At 39.7% G+C, this 23,499-nt stretch overlaps 1 protein-coding gene across 8 annotated transcripts in view; it reads left to right on the plus strand.

Moving 5' to 3' along the window:
• The first annotated feature begins 262 nt into the window (after window positions 1-262).
• Window positions 263-23,499, plus strand: part of megf11 (multiple EGF-like-domains 11) — a 70,069-nt gene continuing 46,832 nt past the window's right edge. For 7 of the 8 annotated variants that reach the window (XM_019272213.2, XM_019272220.2, XM_019272215.2 and 4 more), the window contains exons 1-5: window positions 263-500; window positions 16,413-16,527; window positions 18,388-18,489; window positions 18,915-19,015; window positions 23,328-23,420. In XM_019272213.2, the coding sequence (XP_019127758.1) occupies window positions 16,421-16,527; window positions 18,388-18,489; window positions 18,915-19,015; window positions 23,328-23,420 (403 nt within the window). In that variant the 5' untranslated portion in view covers window positions 263-500; window positions 16,413-16,420. Of the gene's footprint in view, window positions 501-14,459; window positions 14,568-16,412; window positions 16,528-18,387; window positions 18,490-18,914; window positions 19,016-23,327; window positions 23,421-23,499 lie in introns of those variants that run through there. The other variant, XM_019272214.2, reaches the window with a different exon arrangement.

The raw sequence follows: 23,499 nt of genomic DNA on the forward strand, positions 1-23,499 counted from the left end.
TTTGACACTCTTAACAGGTTGCATACCTGTTAAAGGTGACTTTTTACAAGTTGAGTAATATTTCACAAGTCACAGGTACATTACAGGATTATGGATCAGACATTGTTTGCGTGTGCGTTTGTGTATAGAGGTGTGTAGGGCTTGGATGGATGATGGAGGTAGGGGTGGGGAGGTGGGTGCAGCATCAGCATCAGCGCCCATGACGTCAGCAGAGTTTAAAGTGGGCCGCGCTTCACCCAGTGAAGTAGAGGAGAGAGGAGAGAGGGAGGCAGCAGCGCCGGGTCCTCTCACTACACCTGACTTCTGCGCGTCGCTGTGTGTTGAAACATGCCGGTTTAAACTCCAAAAGAAAACAACACCTACTTAACCCACCTGCAATTTTTTTGAGTTTTTATTTAAAAAAAATTGAAATTGAAAAATGGAAGACCGTGTTGCAACGTGGACCCGCTGAAATCGGTTTGGTTAAGGGCGATAACTTTCAATATCAAGTCTCCCGAAGGGTGAGTTCAAACGCGTTTTCCCCATTAAAAAGGGCTTTGATTGAATCAGCAGGAGATGTTAATGATACCGCAGCAGGCATATGAACAAACCATCGACGCTATTTGTGGTGATAAACAGCTTTGCAGATGTTTGTTAGCAGAGATAAATAGCTTTTGTTGTATTATTATTATTTGTGTTTGTGTTTGTGTTGAGGCGGCCCCGCAGTAACTTGGGGCGCAGTCTTTTGGCATTTGGAAAGCGCTGCTGTTGGCTGCTTCATGTGACAAATTGTGCTTTCTATTTAATTAGGCTATTGGCGAGTCTATCCCATGGAAAATGTGCATGCTGTGCCAAAGAAAAGGGCTGTATCATCTCGGAGAGTTTTATAATGCACTGCAGACATGTATTGTGTGTTCTTACATGCCTCGTAAGCCCGCATGTCCTGCCAGCAAAACTATTAGTTTGAAGACAGAGAATTAAAAGCTCGTTGTAATGCACTGAATGCTGATGATGATGTGTCACAGGATGCATGAGCAAGTGAGGTGCTTCAGTATAAGTTTTTTTATTTTTTTATTATTGGTGGCAGTAGCTGATAATCATCTTTAATTTCTTTTATATATTACATTTGACTTTAACATTGCTTTAAGTGGCTCTTATGTAAATCCAATGCCACGCTGTCTTTCAGAAACTAAAATGAAAATTCTCGACGTGGATTTAAGATGACTTTGTGTCCTTCAAAGTCAAGGATGAGGAGTGATTCCAGCAGCTCGAATGAAGGAGCACATGCACTATGTTGTGTCACTTTTGAGCCACTAGATGACAACAGAGTGCAAGCTAAAGCAGCTGATTAAACTTGCATTAGTCTATTAGTCCATGAGCAGATCTGCACCATGGTTTAATAATGCAATCATTACTGCTGTTGATTTCCTTTGTGGAAAAATAAACAGACCAACAACACTTCAGACTTTTTTTTCCCTTTTTTTTTTTTTTTTTTGCTAAATCAATGATTTCTATCAAATGAGTGGCAGATACATTAGCTGCACACACACAGACACACACTCAGCACACACTTTGTCATTTGAAACAACCGAAGCCCAACAGTAGATACTGTTGTTTTGCCCTGTTGGAGCTGCATATATTGTAGCTCACGCTCTGTCTGGGTTCCCCGCATTATAGCAATTTGCCATAAAGTCATTTATCATAAATATACCTTGGCACTACAGCAATGCAGGTTTTGTTTTGACCCTGAGACTGACACTTTGTGTACATAAAGACTGTGTTTTCAAAAAAAAAAAAGAGATTTGATTTTGAAGTCTTGTTTTTGGGGCATATAACTGCCACACATTTACATCTTGTCTTTTCACTTTCCAATTTTAACATTCCCATTTCTTTTTCTCCCCCTTACAACTACACTAACAGAGCACATCCACATGCACAAGTAAATAACTCAAATTGTGCAATCTCTGTTTGTACAATTACTGTTTTCTTATGCATTAAGAAGTTAGATGATCGGTTTCAAAGTCAAAACTATTTTGAATCCACTGAAGTAAAGTAAGTAAAGCAAAGTCAGTTGTGACTTAAAACAGAAAAACATCATTTTCATCTTGATTTTCCTTTTTTATATTCTCTGTTTGTGACTTCCACAACACTGTAATTCAGCCTGACAAGTTGACTAAGTCCACATATTCATTCCTTATGTTTTGTTGCCATCCTGTGAAACCTATATGTCCTCAAAATGTCATGGCTCCTTGAGCATAAATAGCGGCTTTGTTTTTCTGCTTTGTGACAATGCATTTTTCACTTAACACGACATTTTTCTTAAATGGTCTATGTAACTTAAGACACAGGATAGTTTTGATAAATTCGATATGATATACAGTCTTCTTTAGACAGCATTTTCTGGTTAATTATTCCAGGAAATCATCTCATCTCATTATTATGCATCTTTAAAAAGAACTAGAATTTGTTTTAATATGTATTTGTAAGTGCAGAACAATTATGTTGTCAAATAGGCATTGTTTTTTATTGGACCCTCCTACAGTAGTTCTAGTCTGCTGGAGGATGGCGTGCACTTGAAAGTACTGTAACATGTTCAGTGAGCTTTAAAGCCATTTCCCCTCTAATCAAGTGGCCATTCATTTAAAACTTGAAATGTCTAGGTTGTTGTTGTATACCATCTGGTGGTCCTCCAGCGTTAGGGTTGGTTCAAGCTGTGATTTCATACAACTTTGTCTAGAGATGAGAGGTCATGCTGCCAGAAAACAAATTGATACTCAGTTCAGCTTCACTGCCTTCAGCTCGCAGAAGAGCCAAGGACGAGATTTGCCACAGAGACGCCATGAATTCTGACGTTATTTAATGAGAAGTGAGTAGACACATCTTTGTCTCATTTTCTGAGCTCTTCCAAAGCGGCAGAGCCCTCAAGGGCACACAAGTGGCTTGTGCGTTTGGTAGGTTTTTGTGTACACTTTACAGTCTAGTAAACCCTTTCAACTGGAAATCCTGATGTTTGGCTCAATCAATACATTTAATTAGTGCTGATTAATGAAAGAGTGTGGCTGTGGAAGGCTGACAGCTTTCTCTCTTCACAAGGGCACATTCTATTGGCAAACAGAGAGCGATTGCTCTTTATGGCATGAATTTGATTTTACACAGCAATTCACAATACAGATAAGACATAATGAAAGTGTATAATAGATTAGTGTGTAAGCACTGTCTGTTTGATTCAGAGGACACTGATTTATTCTTTAATTATTAAATAAAAGTACCTGATTAGCCATTGGTCTGGACCCATACAAGCTCAATAATGTCTTAATCACATGTGATTTAAAAGATTTGGAAGCAGTCATTAGCACATGTGTTTAGAAATAGTTTTCACCACAGGCCAGATGTGGTGTTGGCAGTGTGAATCGTCTCTAGCAGCATGTTGGATTGTGCAGTACATACAGCGTGCTGTAGCATACTGAGTGTGTTGGGTCCACTTCATGAGTGGTAAATCAAATTAGTCAGGTCAGCATTATAGACTTGACACAGATTTTAAAAAGTACATGTGAACACTTCAGTATACATAGTATTTCTTTCTTCTAGAGCTTGTTGTTTTGGACACTGTTCTCTGTCAGGGCCCCTTAAAAGTAACAGCTCGAATGACCTTTATTCTGCAAATTAAGCTGTTTTTGCTGCGCGCTGACTGATAGATCTTATTATTATTTTAGCAAAAGTGCATTGAGCATTGAGCAAATACCCTGGAGCCATCGCAACTACATTAACAAAAGTTAATGAAATATATGGAGGCAGAACCTGGTCTTTATTTTTGAAAGCTGTGGCATTTACATTTTGCACGTCTGTGGAAAGATCATGTAACACAACATAACACGGCATACAGAAACATTTTATCTCCTTCTTGTCTGTGTATACATATTTATACTGCAGCCTATAATGTATTATTTGACTGTAAAACACAGACACAGGCTTGTTTATTTCCATTTTTGTCATGTTTTCCTTTGCTTAATGTGTCTGGATTGCAAAAACAAGTCATGGTCGTGCATGTTTTGCATCACAACAAAGTTAAATAAGTGCAAAGTGATGCTAAATTTTTAAGGCCAAAAAAATTCTACTCCTAAAACAGCATAGCTAACTGGCAAAGTAAGGAGAAATTTGCAATTTAGATACAGCTTCAATTCTATGTTAGCTGTCCCAAAGGTCTCACCATGTCTGCATCTGATTATGCTTTAATTAATAATTCGACAATGCATGGCATTGATGTTGGTCAGCCAGCGCTCTGCAGGGGAATAGATTTCCTGAGTCTGATACCCAGCCACAGCCTTTTAGTGAGGCGCAGAAACGATGAGCTCAGGCAGATTTCAGATACAGGAGCTCCAGCATGGAGCTGTGATAATCCCCCCTCCCTCAGGTGCAACCATTCCTGGGGAGGAACCCTCCGGACTACAGCTTACCATCGATGCCTGGGCATACTCTGATTAATGCACTCATCAGTTCTTTTCTTGTTTGTTTTAATGACAAGCACGTCCCTTGTGGGAATCTTGTGACTTTTTGCAAATACTGCTGATGCATCTGCTTACACCTGCCACTTTTTTCTTTCTTGTCTTGTGCAAGGACCGCTGCCATAAAGCCTAAGTCTTTTGACATGACCAGGCTGTCAGTTACAGTGCAGGCAACCACACGACACATTTTCTACTGGAGATACAGGAAATACATGAGCTGAGGAAATGAGCAATGATAAGATCCCAGCGTGTTGGGATGTGTTGTGCTTTGTTGATAAGGCTATTATTCATCATTATGCCTTAGACAGCAAAAATCCACCCTCCATCTCAGGCGTGTGCTTGTTACGCGTAGTTTACACACTGCTTTACATTGCAGTTGAGCTGTTGGCTTTTATTACTAATTACTGTGGAGTTTGATTTCATCACTTATTTAGATTGTAGAGAAATGAAGGACATTCACTGAGAATCTTACAATCTGGCAAATCTTTTCTTTTTCAGAGCTGAGGTTATTGAGCAGAAGTAGAGAATTGAAATATGGTCCTTTCAGAAACATGCTGAGATTTAATATTTAATGTTAATTTGACAGCATCAAAAAAAATCTCCTGAGAGGCACTAAAAGTGTTTTTTAAAATGTTAAGAAAATCTCTGAAAACTGGTGTGATTCATTCATTTTCAAGTCCCAAGCAGTGTTGTATGTAGATGTAGGAGATGATTCCTGACTGATCAAAGAGCGAGGCCTTTTTGAATACACACACACACACAAGAGAAAAAACTCACATAAGCATTTCCCAGCATCCCACGGTGTGAACTCTTGCATGGGTTCGAAATTTATGTGTCTGAGATTTGATTTTAAAACAAATTTGGAAAAGCCTGAATGGGTTAAAGAGTGATACTGAGAAATATATGTAATTAACAAAATGACTGATCCGAACATGAAATCTTGAGGCCGTAAGATTGTTACGTAGGTGTTTCAAAGAACCACAGTCGTCCTGGATGTCTCTGAAGGGTAGCTGACCTGGTAATTATAATTCACATTTCATATTACACAGTAATTTTGCAACATGATCAATTATGGATGATCATCATCCTGACAAATGCAGACAGGGGAAGATTTGTGGTCATGCCACATTTGGCTGCCTATATATGATTGATGATTAAAGTGGACAAATGATTCACTCTGCTCAACTGTCCATTACTAGTGTGATGCCTATTAGTGTGATACCTTGCCTGTGGCACCTTTCAGAGAGGGACCTCATCATAGTATTTTCTCTGTGTCTGTTTCTGAGTGTGTGTGTGTGTGTGTGTGTGTGTGTCTGTGTGAGAGAGAGTGTACTTCTGGATGTATAAATATAATCACAGTGCTGCTGATTTCTGTGGAAGTTGATTTAGAAACAGAGATACTTGCACATACTCCACTCCGTTGATACATTACATAAATACCAGACATTTAACATATTACTGCCATATCTCAGCCACATGCTGTGCTACTACCGTTTAATAAATGTTGTAGACGCATCTCCGCTCAGCCTGTCAGATCAGTTCTAGCAAGCAAATGCTGGCCCATTTCCAAAGTCTAGTGATGGATCTCTGTGATATCGGTGAGGTGCTTTGAGCCCTATAACATAAAGCCTCTGTGCTTATTCAGCACCCGCGTACCTTTCTTGTGATCAATGGCCAGCAGTCAGGACAGTGAATGGAGCACAGATTGAACCACATCTGGGATTTGGATGCTAAATAACTGCCCACTCAACAGGGTCGACTCATGAATAACACACACAGCCATCCGAGTGTCCAGTCTCCTTTGGCCCCTCACAGGCGATGCTTTCGCACTCAGACCTGTCCAGAGAGCAGAAGGTCAGGGCACAAATACTTGGGACCTCTTGCATCAGCCAGTCGCGCCTGACAGAATAATGAAACAGATGCTGAAATAGAAGTGAGTAATGTTGTGAGGGTGTCATGGAGATGTAGCTAAATTTACAACTATGATAATTTTGTTTAGGTTTTTATGGATTTTGAGTAGTTTTTTAATATACAGCACCAGGCTGGATAATAATATATACTGTATATAATAATAATAATAATATTGTTTATACTGCATGTAAATAATGTTACTGCAGGTTTGAATGCACAGAATATTTATTTTGTACGCTGGATCGTGTAGTGACCTTTACTATGTTGCTAATATTAGAGAGAAAAACAAAGTAAGTTTTAACTATGTAAACCTTTTATATAACATTTTTTTACATCAAATCAAATATTTCAGTGTATTGTCTCTTCAGCCCAGTGGTTTTTATCTTAATTATTGTGCAAGCATATTTATAATAGCTTTGGCTGGATTTATCTATTTTTTGGGTTTGTTTGCTATCAGTTACATTTCAGCTTCATGGAAGTCTGTCATGGTAGTGATGAAAATAGGCGTCTTCTTTGTACATTCATCAAATAGGCTGAACAGAGCACTGCTCGCTTTTGTTCATTTCTTTTAATGCATTCAGTCTAAGTAGGCGTGTGTTGCTCAAGCGGCTTCAAGGACATTTAAAAGGTCATGGTGGCAAAAATTGGGCATACATCTTTAATGCAAATCCAGCTGATGGAGCTTTCATTTTTACGAAATTGAGATCACCTGGTTGCACAATGGCCAAGCTTAACACGCTGCAGAAGCATATTTTCAGATTTAATAATCATGATAGTAAGTCATTCCTCTCTCAGTCATTGACAAGTGATCTAGAAGGTTAATGTGCTACACTAGCAGTGGGAGGAAACCATTGATCTAGAGTGGGATGTGGGAGATGTAGCTTTTAGTTGAAAATGAAGAGTTAATATTTCATTCTAAGTGGTTATTTTTAGAAAAGAAATCCCTCTTCAATACACACAGATTCTTCTTGTGTGAGATCCTATATGGCGTCATTAATTTCCGTGAACTGGCCATAGAGTTTGGGCTGCACTTGATACTTAAACTACAGTACATCAGTGGTAGAAAGTAATGAAGTGCATTTACTCAAGTACTGCATGTAAATACGATCATAAGGTACTTGTTAGAATTTTTTTTGCTTAATTTCAGAAGGAAATGTTTTTTATTACACAACATTTAGCTGACAGCTAAACTTATTTTATTTTTAATTTATTTTTACATAAAAAACTGTGATAAACGTGTAGAACACAACACATTGTGGGTCCAACAGTTTTAACCAGTGGGTCTGTGAATCCTCGTCATCTTTCAGACAATCCTGTGACCCCTTTGAGGGCCCCAACCCCTTGGTTGGGAAATAATACAAAACTAAGCTCCAGCTACAACACTGAAATACTGCTCACACATTGATGTCTCAGTTTAATCATGTCATACTGTTATATATCAATTTTACTGTAGATTTACTTTCATATTTTGAGCACATTTTATCACTTATTTACACTTAAATTCAGGACTTTTACTTGTATATGATTGTTTTTTAAGTGAATTTACTGGCGCTTTTATATAAGTAAAAGATTTGAGTGCTTCCTACACCACCACAGCATATAATGTGATCTGTGAACAATTATATGTTATTTGTTTTCCTAAGTGTATTTCAGTACACCCCACAAAAAAATCGACCCTCCTCTGAGATTTCAGAGCATTGCCTGCACAGAAAGCAAGGTGCACCCAGGCGCAGTGGCTTTTCTCTTCCTCGCTCTCCCTGTCTGCTTCACACACCGCTTACCCTGCGACATTTGGGACGAGTTTCTCATTGCTTGGCTTCTCACATCTTGGACACTGACACAAAATAAATGAAGACACAAAGAAGACACAAGGTTCAGAGTTGGAAAGGGTTGGTGGCTGAGGTGTGAAACTATTGGGGTGTAAAATTGCCCTGGCAGCCGTGCTGTTGTTTCAGCATTTCATGGCGAGCTGCTCAGCTAGCGTCCCTACTTGCCTGCTCAGTGCCTTCTTCTCTCCACCTTTTTTAATTTATTTATTTGTTTTTCTGTCCACACCACATCTCTGCTTGAGTCTGTAAAGGCACTAACTTTATAGGATACAGCAATGATCATCTTGGCTGTTTAGTATGCATGGTTGTCCTTCCTTGACCAGAGCTGCAAAGTACAGTAATAAGAGTAGTTCAGTTTTGTTCTCTTGGTGGGAGAGAGCAGAAGGGCCAATAGGCTAATATTCACACATTAATTTGTCCTAAGATGTCCAACTGTTCTCCAGCAGATCTCATTACTGGCAATCAGTCACAGGGTGGATAATTGTCTGCGCGGGGAAGGAGAGCCTCACTGGTGCAAGGAGAAGCCTGACTGGTGTTTCCTCCTGGAGGCAGCAGGAGGCCAGAGCCAGGCCGTGGAGAGAGGACAGACGTAGCGCAGAGGGCATTGCAACACATTTGGCTATCACTGTGATAGCCTGGGGTTTGTTATTAGAAGCATGGGGTGAAACATAGTGACTATTCTAAGCAGCAGGCAAAGCTATGTGACATCAGACACATTGTTATGTTGGGTCATTAAGTGGTGTTGTTTCACTAATTGGATTAAATGTAGGCCTAAAGCTGGTAATTGTGACAAGTTTATGACTACAGATACCGTGCTTGCTATGTGGATAAGAACCCAAATCCAATTAATAACAAAAAAAGTTATCAAGTTTAACACTGGAAAGACCATGAGAGAAATCAGGGCAAAGTTGCTATATGCTCTATTCTATTGTCTATGTTTTATGGCCATGTTTATTCACTTTAGTTGCAGATTTTCTGCTCTTTCTTTGAACCACTTCTGAACAGATGGCTCGATGGCTCTTCTCCCTTGTGTGTCTGATTCTACATTCATAAAGCTAACGTTAGACTAGATTAGTTCCTCTGATGTCCATGAAGCAATTTCTCATTATTGCCTGTTGGTTGAGAGCAGTCCGACTCTTTGCCTGGAAGCACACAGGACAGTGTTTGTCGGCTCTAACAGGCTGTAGAAAGTCTTTGTGCCCAGACTAAAAGGAATAAAAGTACGAAGAGAGCTTCCCTCCAATGGGCTGTGTCTGGTGTTGGCCTGCCCTGCGGTAAGGCAAGGTTATTCAGATGAAAGATGGTGTTGAGATTAGTGAGCCCTGTCTGAGCGCGTGGACGTCCAGCATGCCGCACTGCGTGATTTATGAGAGTCGTGATATCAGCGGTTGCCACATGAATAAACCATGTGGCCAGAATTAAGCTTCTGTTAAACGACGCACAGCCCATATTCCCAGGTGACTCAACCTCCAAGTGGAAATCACAATCATGAAAGCTGATGTTGTTGGTGTTGATGCTGTTGTGTATAGCAGTTTCATAAGACTGCTTGTTGATGGCCCAGCGGCAGCTGAAGAACTTACCAGTTTTAAATCTTCTCTGGGGACTTCCCCAATCGCTGATGATTCCCACAACTTTACCAGAGCCGTCAACTGAGGGTTGGATGGCCATGAGTTCTTTAATAGTTGGAAAGTGACTTGAAACACCATGTTTGTGATGAAACGTAAATGCAATGCAACCAAGTTGAGTAGATTTGAAGGCTTAACACAGGAGAATGTAACTTCACTAAATAATATATTTTCATCCCATAATTTATTCTTTTTTTTAATTTCCCAAAACCCAAGAAAGGATCTTCAGATATTTTGCCCAACAAAACTCAAATATATGAATCTTACATTGATAAACCAAGAAAATCTAATATTTGCCAGATAATTTTCTGTTGATTCTTTGTTTCAACACACAGTATTTTTTGTTTTATTTTGATAGATAGTGTTATACTTATGATCAGTGTCTCTGCTAGATTTACATGAATAAAGATGACTCAAGCCTGACATTATTCAAGTCGATTTGAATAAGACTGATTGCGTGAATAGACTAGCAATCAAACTCATAGTTTCTTGTGGTTTTCTTTTTTTGTATATTTTCTATTCTATAATACAAGATGTCATAAGGGGCACAATATATAGTGAAGTGCGGTGGAGGCTGAGTACACCTGTACTCCTGGGAAACTGAAAACTGCATACATACTGTATGAATGTCGTGCACGCTAATAATATGAATATTGCACGTCTGTCTTCTGTCCTTCCTGTCCATCTTCACTCTCTGCTTGGTAAATCATATGCAAAAGACCAGAGCTAAAGCAGGGTGGATTTTTTCCCCCCTCTTATATAAAATAATGTGAACCCACTATGTCCTCTGTCCTCATAAATGAGCTGAACTGCTAATATCCATAACCATAACTAAGCAGTATTATAGTCATTGAGTGTCCAGTCTGAGATTGAAAGATTGTAAAGTTAATCCTTAGCTGGATCATGTCAAGCTGACATTCCTAATCATTCAAGTGTAATAAAAAGTAAAGTACCCAGGAGTGCATTTTTACTGAGATCAGGTATTAGACATTGCTGCCTTGGCTGCACTTCATGCTGTCAGCATTACTGAAATACCCATAAATGCAGCGACAAACACCCTCTCGGGCTTTACGACTTCAATACACTTGATGCCAATTCACGTGTTTAGTCTGTTTAAAGTGACGTGCATATAGAGAGGAATAAAACAAGAAATGAAGAGAAACAAAAAGAAAATCACTAACTAGATTTCTTGTTGCCATAAAGGTCAGAACAGGCTGACTTAATGTGTAATGGATTTTTTTTTAGCACAGTCTGGTGGAAGAAATAGTTAGATCCTTTACTTGTGTAAAAACACCACAATGTAAAAATACTTTCTGCATTCAAAAGTGCACTCAAGTACACTTTTAAAGTACAGAAGATAACTATAATTGGATAATATATTTAAAACCTGACTGCTATGGTATTTTTATACATGTTCTATGTGCATTGTGCACCAATTTTGCACATTTGACAGTACAAAAAATCCCAGAAGGCTGCAGATTTTTTGTTTGTTTTTTGTTTGTTTTAAATAAAACTTTATTAGTATTTAGATATTCTTTAACATGTTGAATAATTTTACATAAACATCATCAACCAATTCTAAGTGACATTGTTGAGAGCTGCTTCTTTTCTCTTTCTCTGTGCTCTTTGCCACTGTATCCTAAATTGCAATTCACTGCTGGATACATTTTGCAGTGACACCGACACATTACCACCAGCAGTTTTTCTGCATTATATATGAGATTCATACAGTTTTAATATCTGCACATCTCAGATAACGTATACCTTAATGGTGATATTTCTGCTATAGGCCAAACACATATGATATATACATTGGGCTGCAAATAAAGTATCTGATTATTAGCACTGATGCATAAAGCAATACTTTAATATTGTAGCTTGTTAAAGTGGAGCTTTTAACAATATACTTTTGGGTAGTTAAATGTACTGGAGTGAAACATAATGTTCCTCTTAAATGTAGTTCGGTGTAAGTGTAAACTGCAGAAAATAAAAACACTACCCTTGCCTCTAAATTATACTTAAGTACAGTGCGTTCTACCACTCAGTGCAGTTGCAACTTGTGCGTAAATGCTGTCCAAGGAGCTTTTAGATACATTTTTTGCGGCCGGTAGCAGCAGGATTTGGTTTTGTGCTGTTTTCTTGCTCCATTTGTCAGACACCAGCATGTCTCCCGACATGTCATTGTCCTCTCCTCCTGGCCTCTAACACATCAGACACTCAGGTATGTGGCTGAAGCCAGGGGAAGCAGTGTCTGTGATGCACCACACCATGGCCTCTCTAATGAGGCCTGACTCTTAATGACTCACAGCCCCCAGCAGCAGACAGGGATGGCCAGCAGTGGGGCTTATCTCATTGGCACTCTGTGCTGCGTAGTTACACCTGTAACCTTTAGATCACTCCAAATTAGGTTGCTCTGGGAATCCTTCAGTAGTGATTACAAAATAGATTGAATGGCTAGAAGAATTCTCATAAAAAACTGCATATGAACCCTCTGCTTGAATTTAGGGGAGGTATAATAGGCTGATTGTGCAAAGACATGTTACACACAGAAGTGCACAACTGATCAGGCATTCTCTCTGCCGCTGCAGAACAAGATAGCAATACCAAGCAATGTCTCCGTTGACTGCTTTCCATTATTTAGATGTAAATTAACACAGTGGAAGTCGAAACTGAGCATTGTGATAAATGAGCACCTACAGCACTAAGATGAGCCAAAGAAGCAGCTGGGATCTATAGATGGGAGGTGAGCTTCTGACTTGTGCCAGTCAGTCATGCCTGGTGAACATCATTCATGTAAGAGTGCATGTTCTGGTCAGCCAGGAGACAGGATGGTTAATTGCATTGCACTTTAATAAGTAACACACTGAAGACACACGACTTTAATCACACACATCTCTGCTGATAGGTAGCACTGAGGACATAGGTGACTCTGGCTCATTAATGTCAATGTTTTCATCAGACACATGAGATTCAGATGTATTCATTCAAGTTTCAGAAGTCCTTATCCTCACATACACCTTAACGCTATATCCTGCCTCTTGTGCTTTGCATTTGTGTCTCCATCAATAGCCTAAAAGATGTTGCTATTTCAGCAGTTTGTCAGATGCAGCAGCACAGCAACCGAGAGGGTTTCATAGTCTCAGTAATCAAAGTGGCGAGGAACAGGAGAGAAATTCATTTAGGGGGAATGAGGTCTCCGGAGAACATTTTGTTTGGTGTAAACTGAACACGTTTGATGTCAAAACAGAAACAAACTCTTTTCGTGGATGTTGGCAGATACAGGGCAGAGGCATACAGGAGAGCCCAAAATGATAAATGTCATATTGATCCGATTTGCCTGTCCTACGCTGTGCTCTTTGTTCACACTCGCTGTATGCAGAATCAACAGCAGAGGTTCACTTATCCAGTGTACAGTACCATTATTAAAAGTGAATCTGTCTTCTTTTGAACATTCAAATGTTAAAATCGACACCAAAGGACATGGCAGAAAATATCAAGGAGTTTCTTGTCCTTGACATTCTAAAGTCACCAGCCTGTTCTCCTGAAACATGCTGTGCTGCACACAAATACCTCAGTGAAGGTAGAGGAGATTGTGAACAGATTTAACAGGGCGAGATTTGCTATGAAATCTCTGCACGATAACTGCAGTCTTTTGTGTTTTGACGACTTTAGACAATGAAGATGTATGCTGCGTGTGTCGTGCTTGCAGATTATGGTGGATTGATGATTGTTTTTTTTTAACCAAAGCTGCTAAATTTGATCCAATCCTAATGTTACTATCATTCTACTGACAGATTGCTGTTGTAGAAGTTTAGCTAACTTTTGTAAACTAACAGTATGATGTTATCTTCGTAAGTTCATTTAAATTCAGTTCTGGTTACTAAACATAGATTTGTAAATGATCTTATTTGTGAGTGCCGGAGATATAATGAATTCATTCTTAGGTCTCAATGTCCACCCAGCTGTTGTGTCTTAGCAACAGTTTACATGCAAAAGAAAAAATGTTGAATTATTTATTTATCCCTGAACAAAAACAACTGTATTATTTTGTTGTGCTTGTTAATTCAGAATTTGCAGCAAATTAAGGGCAGAAGAATCTCAAACCCGCCCTCTGACCTTCATCATTAAGTGCTGTGTGCAGAGAGAGAGAGATGACAAACACATCAATGTTCTGTTCATGCCTCCATTATTATTGCAATAACCCCTGTGCAAGCTTTGTTAATGAGTACAGATAACGCGATCTTGTTGCATTGTGGACAAGCCACTTGTAGTGTTTGAAGTGTGAGCAGAGTTCATTGTATCAGGATCTCTTGAGTTAATGTAGGCTTTTATCCCCGTGTGTAACTTTGTATGTCCGTGGATACCAGGTAGGAGGGAATGAAAATTGTGTGGTCGGATGTGGAGGCTGTGCAGAGTAAATTGGCCTTTCAAGAGCCGCTTTTGTGAACTATACCCCTGTTGAGATTCTTGATCCCATAAGAAATTTATGAGATTGTGCGCGCGCATGCGTGCGAGAGCAAGCCAGGAAGCATGTGTCTTCTGTGTGTCATCATAAGCTCATTATTTTTCTTTTCTCCCACAGATCTGCGACTTGTCATCACCTCTCCCAGCGAGTGTGTGTGTGTGTGTCTGGGCACAGCGGCACTTCTGTCACTTTGTGCTTTCAGAGTCCCCTCAACATCCACAAAAAAACACCCAGGGACCACAGGGTGTAGGATTAGGTGAGCTTTAGGTCACATGCCTCTAGCTACTTGTTCTGGCTATCTTGCCAGAATTCGCTCTGGATAATCCTAATTTTATCACCTCTCGGCCTCAGCTTGTCTGAGAACTTGTGAGCTTTGACAAATGTGACATGACAAGTTATGAGGCATTCCACTTTTCCAGAGCCATTCAGAGAAATGACTGAGGGTGGTGGTCTAATCACAGGGGCAATAAAAAATTTCTAGTCAATTAAGCAGAGTCCCTGTAGTATTTAACAGGATTGTTTCAGAGAAGGGCCTGAATATGAAAGCAGCTGTACCCCTTTAACACGTGTGTATCTTGATTAATCATCCTGTTAAGGAAATGAACATGACTTTAACCTCTGCCTGTTCAGATGAACTGCTACTTAGAGGAAGTGGAGGTCTGATTGATTTTCTTTCACGTGAGTGAACTACATGCGGCTATCAATGCAGTAGATTAGCTGAACATGTGAATGCCTGTGTTATTGGATACAGTCGCTCAGAAATATTGAACTTATGCTCTATAACACACCGCATCACATGCAGGGCACACAAATACATGGAAACACACTATTACATTTATTTGCTACACTTTGAGTGATACAAATATATATAGATGAGTTCCTTATGTGTATTTTCGTGTTTGTAACACAACAATGTGTGAGTTTTCTGTTTCGATACTTTAGAGTATCAACTATGCTACACCCAATGGCATCCAGGCATTAGCCTAAAGTATAAGATATGTTGTGTGTCAGTCAGATGTGTCATCTATGCATCCTTTATCTTTGGTAGTGATTTGCTAAGGTAAGACCTGGACATGTAGCAAATCCATCACTGTCATGTCTGTTGTTCATACACGCTCTTCCTTTGCCTATACATCTAATAAAATAACCTGCTGGTCCAAACAAATCAGCATCTCTGTCACTGTCACGGGGAGGTTTCATCTCTGCAGCCACATACTGAGGGGAGCACATGTGAAGGTCTTACTGAAGGAGAAATGCACAGGAGAATATGTGAGAGAAGAAGTGTGGGCATGTATTTTAACAATCCTAGCTCCAGAACGACTTTAAAGGAACAGTTTGACACATTGGAAAAAGCATGCAAGAAGTAGACGAGATAAAAAGCGAGTTGATTGATGTAAGTTTCAGTCAATATGTCAAACTACAGCCAGGAAACAGTTTTGCTTTGCACAATGACTGGGGAAGCTATTAGCTGATGGCTTGCTAGTAATGTATACTAACCATGCACTTGTTTACATACAGCTTCTCTCTCTCTGGTTCTTTTCCCTCCTTCATTTACATTATGATTTCATAAAGCACGAATCTTTCATTTAAGTTCAAACATTTTAACGCACATGGCCTTTCTCCATTCCCTTTTTGCACACTGCTGTGAAGCCTATAAAGTTCTCAGTAGGAAATTACCCAACTAGTCTGCACACACTGTAATCCCTATCAAAACTTATTGAAGTCATTTTTACACTGTTATTTGCACACATTAAACAAACGATCTAGTGTGGTTTAGAGGTGTTGGTTGAGGTGGATTTGCTACCTTTGAACAGGACCAATTCCAGCCTTTATGCTAATCTAATCTAATCTAAATATAAGCTTTATATTTACTATACATTCATGAGAGCGTTGAGTCATTTTTGTCATGTTATTCCTGGCAAGATGTCAAACTATTCCTTTAAACAAGCATGGCCATGTGGTTTGACAATCCTATTTCAAAAACTAGGCTACTTCAAAGGTGATTACATTACTGGAGCTGTCCCACTCAGTACTCAGTACAAATAGGCCTCTATGAGAAGTGAGCACAACCATCTATCTTTCTTCCCTGTCCCCCCTTCAGAGTGAAGAATGGGGTCATCTACTGCCCTGCTGGCCCTGCTGCTTGTTCTGGGCTTGACCGCTAGTGTATGGAGTCTGAACCCAGATGACCCTAATGTCTGCAGCCATTGGGAGAGGTGAGCATTATCCTCTTGTGTTTACCAGAGTACATTGAATTTTAGATTTGAAAGAGACTCTGCTGTAGTTTAGCAGCCCCAGTTCCCGGGACTGACATTGTCGATCCTGGAACTTTTTTAGTATACCTGCTGTACATGCTCTTAACTAAAGTTTTAGGTCTATTCTCAAAGTCCATACAGCAGTATCGATCTCACACAGCTCAAGTCGCCAAGCTCTGAGAGATGGGAGGAGTTGCAGCTTCAAATGAAATACGCAGGCAAATTGATCAGTGTACTCTCATCCCAATCAATCATGACAGCCATAGAGCCTGAATAATTATTGGTTGTGCTGGGCAGTGTCACTTATGAGAAATAAGCAGGAATAATTTCTATCCTCAATGCAAAGGGGAGGAAAGAAAGCTGTGAAGATATATTATCTGGATCATTGCCTGACCAAGGTGAGGGTACTTAGGGATCGTGGTTCCACCTTGTTGGCATCGAAATGAATTCCTTAAGTGAGCTGTGTTCATGGCTTTGAGGTCCTCCAATATCCTCAGACGGCCCCTGGCTGCATAAACATGAATCACCTAAAAGCTCCTTTATTTTGCTGTCCTTTCTTTGCAGATCAAAGTTATTTTATTACTTTTATTTGGACCGTATCCAGTGACAAGACCTCAGTGCTGTTATTGTTTTTTTCCATTTACAAGGAACATGAAAATCTGTGTTCCAACCATTATTTAGATCCATTACTTCAGTAAAAGAACCAGTACAACAACGTAAAAATATAAGTAAATGGACCATAGTCAAATATGTTATCATCAGAGTATTATAATAAACTATTTAAGTAAGTAAGTATTAAAGTAAAACTATTTGATCAATCATTGTGTCAGTAGTATTTTATTGTTTTAGATAGTAAGGCTCATTTTAACTACTTTATATACTGGTTAAATAGTTTAGACCAGTGGTTCCAAATCTTGTTGGGTTGAGCCGATAGACAGTATAAAATATAGACGTTGTATCTATGACGTCACCCATAGGTTTCTGAAGAGCTGTTGAAAAGTTTGAGTGTGGTCGCTCTGGCTGCCGCCATCAGTCCTCTAGTCCTGCCTCTGCCACCTCCCGGCAAATCTAAAGATGGACAAAAACGTAGACCGTGTGTGGAGCTGAGGTTGGCTGAATGACACGTGGGTGCTCAAATTAGCCACCTGTCAATCAAAGCAGCCACGCTGTTAATTATGCATGACTTTAAGCCTTAAAATTTTTCGTATAATTTGAACAGGTGAGTTCAATAGAAATTCGGCCTCAGTACAGTTATCATAAATGAAGAAATTAGCTATAAAGACCAAAACTGTTTTTTGTACCAGGCTGTAAACATGTTTATTTCTGCTGTGAAGTTGGACATTTTAACATAGAGACTTGTCCAGTAGCCAGCCTCAAGTGGCTTTTAGGAAACTGCAGTTTTTGGCACTTTGGCATTGACTTCACTTCACAACCACAGAGGTGCCACTCGGTTTGGCCACATGATAAATCTGAGAAAAAGAATGGGGTAGGAAAGAAAATACCTTGACTATTTTGGGCCTCACACAGTTATTTAAGTAAAATTCATCTGAAGGTTTAGTGGGGAAATAGGGTTAAGGTTAATAGGGTAAAGGTCACAAATCAAAAAGTTTGGAAATCAATTAGCTTATCAAGTTTTTCTTTAATGTGATATCTTCATCTGAAACAGCTGTCTGATACATGTAGTGGCACAAAAAGTACACTATTTTCCCTCTGACATGTAGTGGAGCTGCTGTCAAGTAAAGTAAAATCACCCCAAAATTACCTCCACTCAAGTACACTGCTTCTTTCCACCTCTGGTGCCTTAACATTTCTGTCTTTTAGCTACGCCGTGACTGTCCAGGAGTCCTACGCTCACCCATTTGATCAGATCTACTATACCAGATGCACAGACATCCTCAACTGGTTTAAATGCACAAGGCACAGGTAAGTTCGGAACAGTCTCCTTTTTTTATCTTCATATTTGTTTCATCTGGGACTCGCCCTTTACTGTCCCCCAAAATCAGAGCCAAGTCTGTGCCACAGTAAATGTCCTTGTTAATGTGGCGGACAGTGAAGTGTTCAGAGCCAGGATGCCTCTGACTGTAATCATCTCACAGTAAATGTTTTAATTACTCTATTAAGGTTTATAGTGGGCATCCAACTAAATAAGTACACAGAGTCGCCCCCAAAATACTGATTTTTATGTTGTGTTTTTTACAAAATTACAAAGGCTTGATTTTTTTTTTCTTGTGGAACTTAAACAACAAAAAGTCATGGTGCAACTGACTTTTACCTTGTATGTTTTTCTGCCCTTCAGAAAGGGTCAGACTTCACATCACGTAACCGTCTCTGGGTGTATGTTTTTACAGGATCAGCTATAAGACGGCTTACCGGCGGGGAGTAAGGACCATGTATAGGCGCCGCTCACAGTGTTGCCCTGGTTACTTTGAGAGCGGAGACTTGTGCGTTCGTGAGTATCCTTTATTAAACTCCTTTATCCTTGATGATGACATTTCACGCTATGTCTGCTAGACATTTGGAGGAAAAGAGGCAATATGATTGATCGTTAGTGTAGGTGGCTCGCTGACACTCGGCCTGCCTCTGTCGCCTCCACTTTAGTATGATCCTCTTTATCACAAACACCCAATAAAACAGCACCACGACCACCTGTGTTAAAATGTCACCATCCATGTGAATTTACTCAGTCTAAGATGATAGAGCATGATTTAACACAAAGGCACCGTATTTAACAGCTTACTGTGCTCTCTGCTTTACTCTTCCAGCAAGAGTAATTTCATCGAAGTTGTATAACAATGAGAAAAATTAACGAGCCGAGAGAGTCCTGGTTACAGACTGAGTAGGTATAGCACCCACCATAAAACCAGAATTCAATAACATAAAAAGAGTAGCAGCCATTAAAATTGGACTATAGCAATATGCTGATAACAATCCTTCACTGTCATTTCTGTAGCTTCATTAATGGTCATTGATTTCTATTTTTATTCACGCACATCAAACTGAATATTTTTGCATGTTGGCCAAATAAAGACAGAACATATAGCTTCTGAGAGTTACGTTTTTTTGATATTCTCGCCTTCTCTAATGTTTTATTCCCTTTAAATGAGATGAGAATCGCGCTTTAATATTTTCCTAGATCTTTTGCAACATTGGGGAGTTACTGATACAGTGACTATAGCCATGTGGGTATGCTCTTTGACCACAGCCGAGCATGTCCTTGTCTAGGCTCTACTAGCCTCAGGGTAGCAGAGCACCGGGAAGACAGCCAGCAAAGAAAAGAGCTGTGTGATTATCCGGGGGTCTTGAGGAAGGAGGCGCAGATTGATCAATAATGTATTCATTAACCATTTGACTGTCAATGGAGCTATTTGTTCATTAACAGTCTTTTCAGGGTGTGAACTCGGTGAATCTGCAAACGGTGGAGATGCATTTCAAATCTGCCTTTCCCTTTGTATGCTTTTCTTTTGATACCATGTCAGGCTGAGAGTGAAAACTCCACCAACTCCAGCTACCCTCCCCTTTAACCCTTTTTCAGGTGAAGTGGGAAGGCTGAGTTGATAGGGGCCAAGAGGGCAGTTTTGCTTTCTGCTGCCATTGCAAACTGTTTCACCCCTTTTAATCCTAGCACTCTCACTACCAGGATTAAGAGATTTGTACTCCCCAAGCTGTTTTGCATACAGTGACAAAAGGGGGCATTATACAGTATATTGACCTCAAATTAACTCAAGATGTCAATTTCGGGACACTTTTTTTTGTATTGATAGTTTTCTGTGGATTTTTTCATGATGTCTGTTTCATTAAAAGTCATAAATGCTTTAAGAGTATTTGGCTCTTAATCCAGCCTGCTCTTTATTTTTGTCATGGCGCCATATCAACACTTCCATCGTTCTTCAATGAAGGCAGTTAAATGAATCTCGGGATGTGTAGACCTTGAATGAATCAAAATCACTATCAGGAAAAAAAAATACTTCTGACACTAAATGGACAACAATATCTTCAAGGATGTTTTTTATTTATTTATTTGTCTGTTCTTTTATTTCATCATGTCTATTGGATATGATTGTTCCATTTTCTCACAGCTCTCCACCATAAGTTGAACTTTGATCTGTTACTCTAATTAGTGCTCAAAGTTTCTGACTAGTTCATTATTAATTCTGTGACCTTTGATCTGGTGTCATTACCTTAATCTGTAACTAGCCCATGTAGACGATGTGAGGAACTCATTTCCCTCCTAATAAGCATGATTATTACAGTTGTGAACGAGGAAGTCGGGGGGAACTCGCTAATGACAACAGCTCCTAATATCTTCAGAAGCTGACAGACTCTGCAGGGCTATGAGTCCTACTTTTTTTTTTTGCAGAACATTTAGGCCAGATGACTCCTGCATGACTCTTGCCTGTCCAGTGGTGCAATATAATTCTATGAATTACTTTGGCGGCGAAATTAGTTAGGTCTTCATAAAGTTTCAGGCAGAAATACGTTAGCACATTTCACATTTGGGTTTTGATGATCAGGAGATGATGAGATTTTTTTCTCCAGAAAGGAATTTGGTGCCTTTGATTTCATTTTGGCTTTGTTGCATTTTTTAAGGCTTCAAAGACATGGTTTTAAAATAAATCATTGCTGTGTTAGACGGAGGCATGTGGAAGAAGCTTGGAGAGCGTTGTTTGATATGTTCTGTAGGCATATCTTTTGGATTGATTTATCTATCAGCTATATCACAATGTTTTACATATCTATTTTCTATTTCACTTTACTTTCACTACCAGTGTTCTACAAAACACCACCTTTACAAAAATCCTAAACAAACTGAATTGTTCTGTACTGTTCCTCACTGCAGCAGAGCTCTCCGAAAAACAGGGAGAATAATGCAGACTATACAGATGTATTTTATCAGACATTTTAAAAGATTGTAGTATGACTGGGCAAGAATATTTAATTCATTAACACTGCATGACAATCACCAATTAGTTCCATTGTTCCTCGTTCTGATAACACCTCTGCATAATGAGTTAGATTAGCCTTTTATCTAGATGAAAGACTCAATTTTCCAACAGATTCCTTAGACATGAGTTAAGCAGAGTGATTCATGAATTTCAATTAAAATGAAAGACCTACCTCCTACTTTATTATGCCATCCCTTCAGTACACCGGTTCAGATCTCAGGAGAAGTGAGTGCTTTATCCTTTCTCCCATATTCAAAACTTCATTTCCATATTTCTTTTTTTTTTCTAAGGGATGTGACACATTTGCATTTCCCTGTTCTCGCTGATCAGAATTTGCTGATTGAAAGTAAACGAAACCAACTCATCGTGGTGACATTGAATTTGTCTCCTCTTCTGTTTGAATACATACATACATGCATACGGTAGACTCATTGATTACATGTAGTCAATTTCTCACCCTTTGTCAGCACAAACATTGAACCCTTTATTTCTGCTGTCTTACTGTAATTAGACATTTTTTTTCTGCCAGCCTACTGATGCTCAGAAACCTGCCCTAAATCATCTTTCAATCTCTGGTTTACCATTTCTGCCATGGGAGCATTTCTGCGATTAGTGCAGGCTCCTGAGTGTTTGGGATTCACTACTCTTTCTCCTCTTCTGCTGCACCTCTTCCGCAGGCGGTGGATCCTAATCGAAGCCTGATTGAGTGATAATCTATAGTAGCACTGTTCAGGCATGCATCCAGCTCTTTGCTGACCTCTCTACCTGCAGGATGAGCGCCATAGTGTTGAACACAGAGCTGCAAAATTGCCCGAGGGCTTATGTTGTTTTAAAAAAGAAACACAGATGCTGTCCTGCTGCCCCTTTCTGCACTTTTGATCATAAACAGGACAAAATAAAGAACAACAGAACCAGAACTTGGATGAGGTTTTGGATGAGGTCTGATCAGTTAAGGCTGTCTGTTTTACTGCCCTTGGACTGTGTATCATCCCTCCACAGGCCGTGTTAGTGGACTGCTGATTCCCATCAGGCGGGGTTTCTCTCTCTTCATATTGGCCTGACTGTCTCATTCCTTAGATAAGAGCCTGTCTGTCTTAACCCTGCTGCCCATATGACCTTGGCTGCCACAGATTTATTCATGCTCTAAGTGCTCATTTCTTTAGGCTTTTCTTTCTTGGCTTCATACACATACAAAAAACTGGCACTGTGGCAAAAAAAACAACAAAAAAAACTCCATGTAGGTCACTTTATTATCCAGCTGAACCAAACCTCCAACTCTTGTGAGCATGCTCCCAGGCATACTGATGTCGACCCAATCAATTGGGTGCTGTGTTGCTCAATATGAATGATCAAGAAAACTGCGCACTTAGTAAACACTGCAGTGTGCCTGGACCTGCTACATTAAAGCATCACTATATGACAAAGCACTAGCTGATCAAATTAGAAGGGATTTACAGCTTGTTCCTTCATGGCTCCGCCTGCTGATAACAGCTCATTGCGGGAAGTAAAGCCATGTGCTAGACGGAGATGTTGACCAAAGACTCAATCTACTAAAAAAATCATTTAGCGCAGCGTCAAGTAGTGGAGATGGATGTTAAATATGAATGCCATGGTTAAGATTTAGTCCCTTGATGGTATTAGAGAGATATTGAGTGTCCAATTTTATGGCCCATTTTCTTTCAGCTGTTATCTTGGTGCTTTTCATTATGCTGTTAATTGGTGGTTTAATGATGTTTTACACTTTGCTTGTGTGTGTGAATGTGTGTGTCAACTCAATTGTACACTACACTGATGAGGGAACATCTCTGTGTGTCTCAGCTCTTTGTACAGAGGAATGTGTCCATGGTCGCTGTGTGTCTCCTGATACATGCCAGTGTGAGCCTGGATGGGGCGGACTGGACTGCTCTAGTGGTGAGTGCACTTTACTCCTAAACCTGCATTTAGTCACTTAGACTCATTTATTCCTAAATGGCTTTCACAGCCAGTTAGT

This window comes from Larimichthys crocea, chromosome XXI (genome assembly GCF_000972845.2).
Source record: "Larimichthys crocea isolate SSNF chromosome XXI, L_crocea_2.0, whole genome shotgun sequence".
NCBI classification, from domain to species: Eukaryota; Metazoa; Chordata; class Actinopteri; family Sciaenidae; genus Larimichthys; species Larimichthys crocea.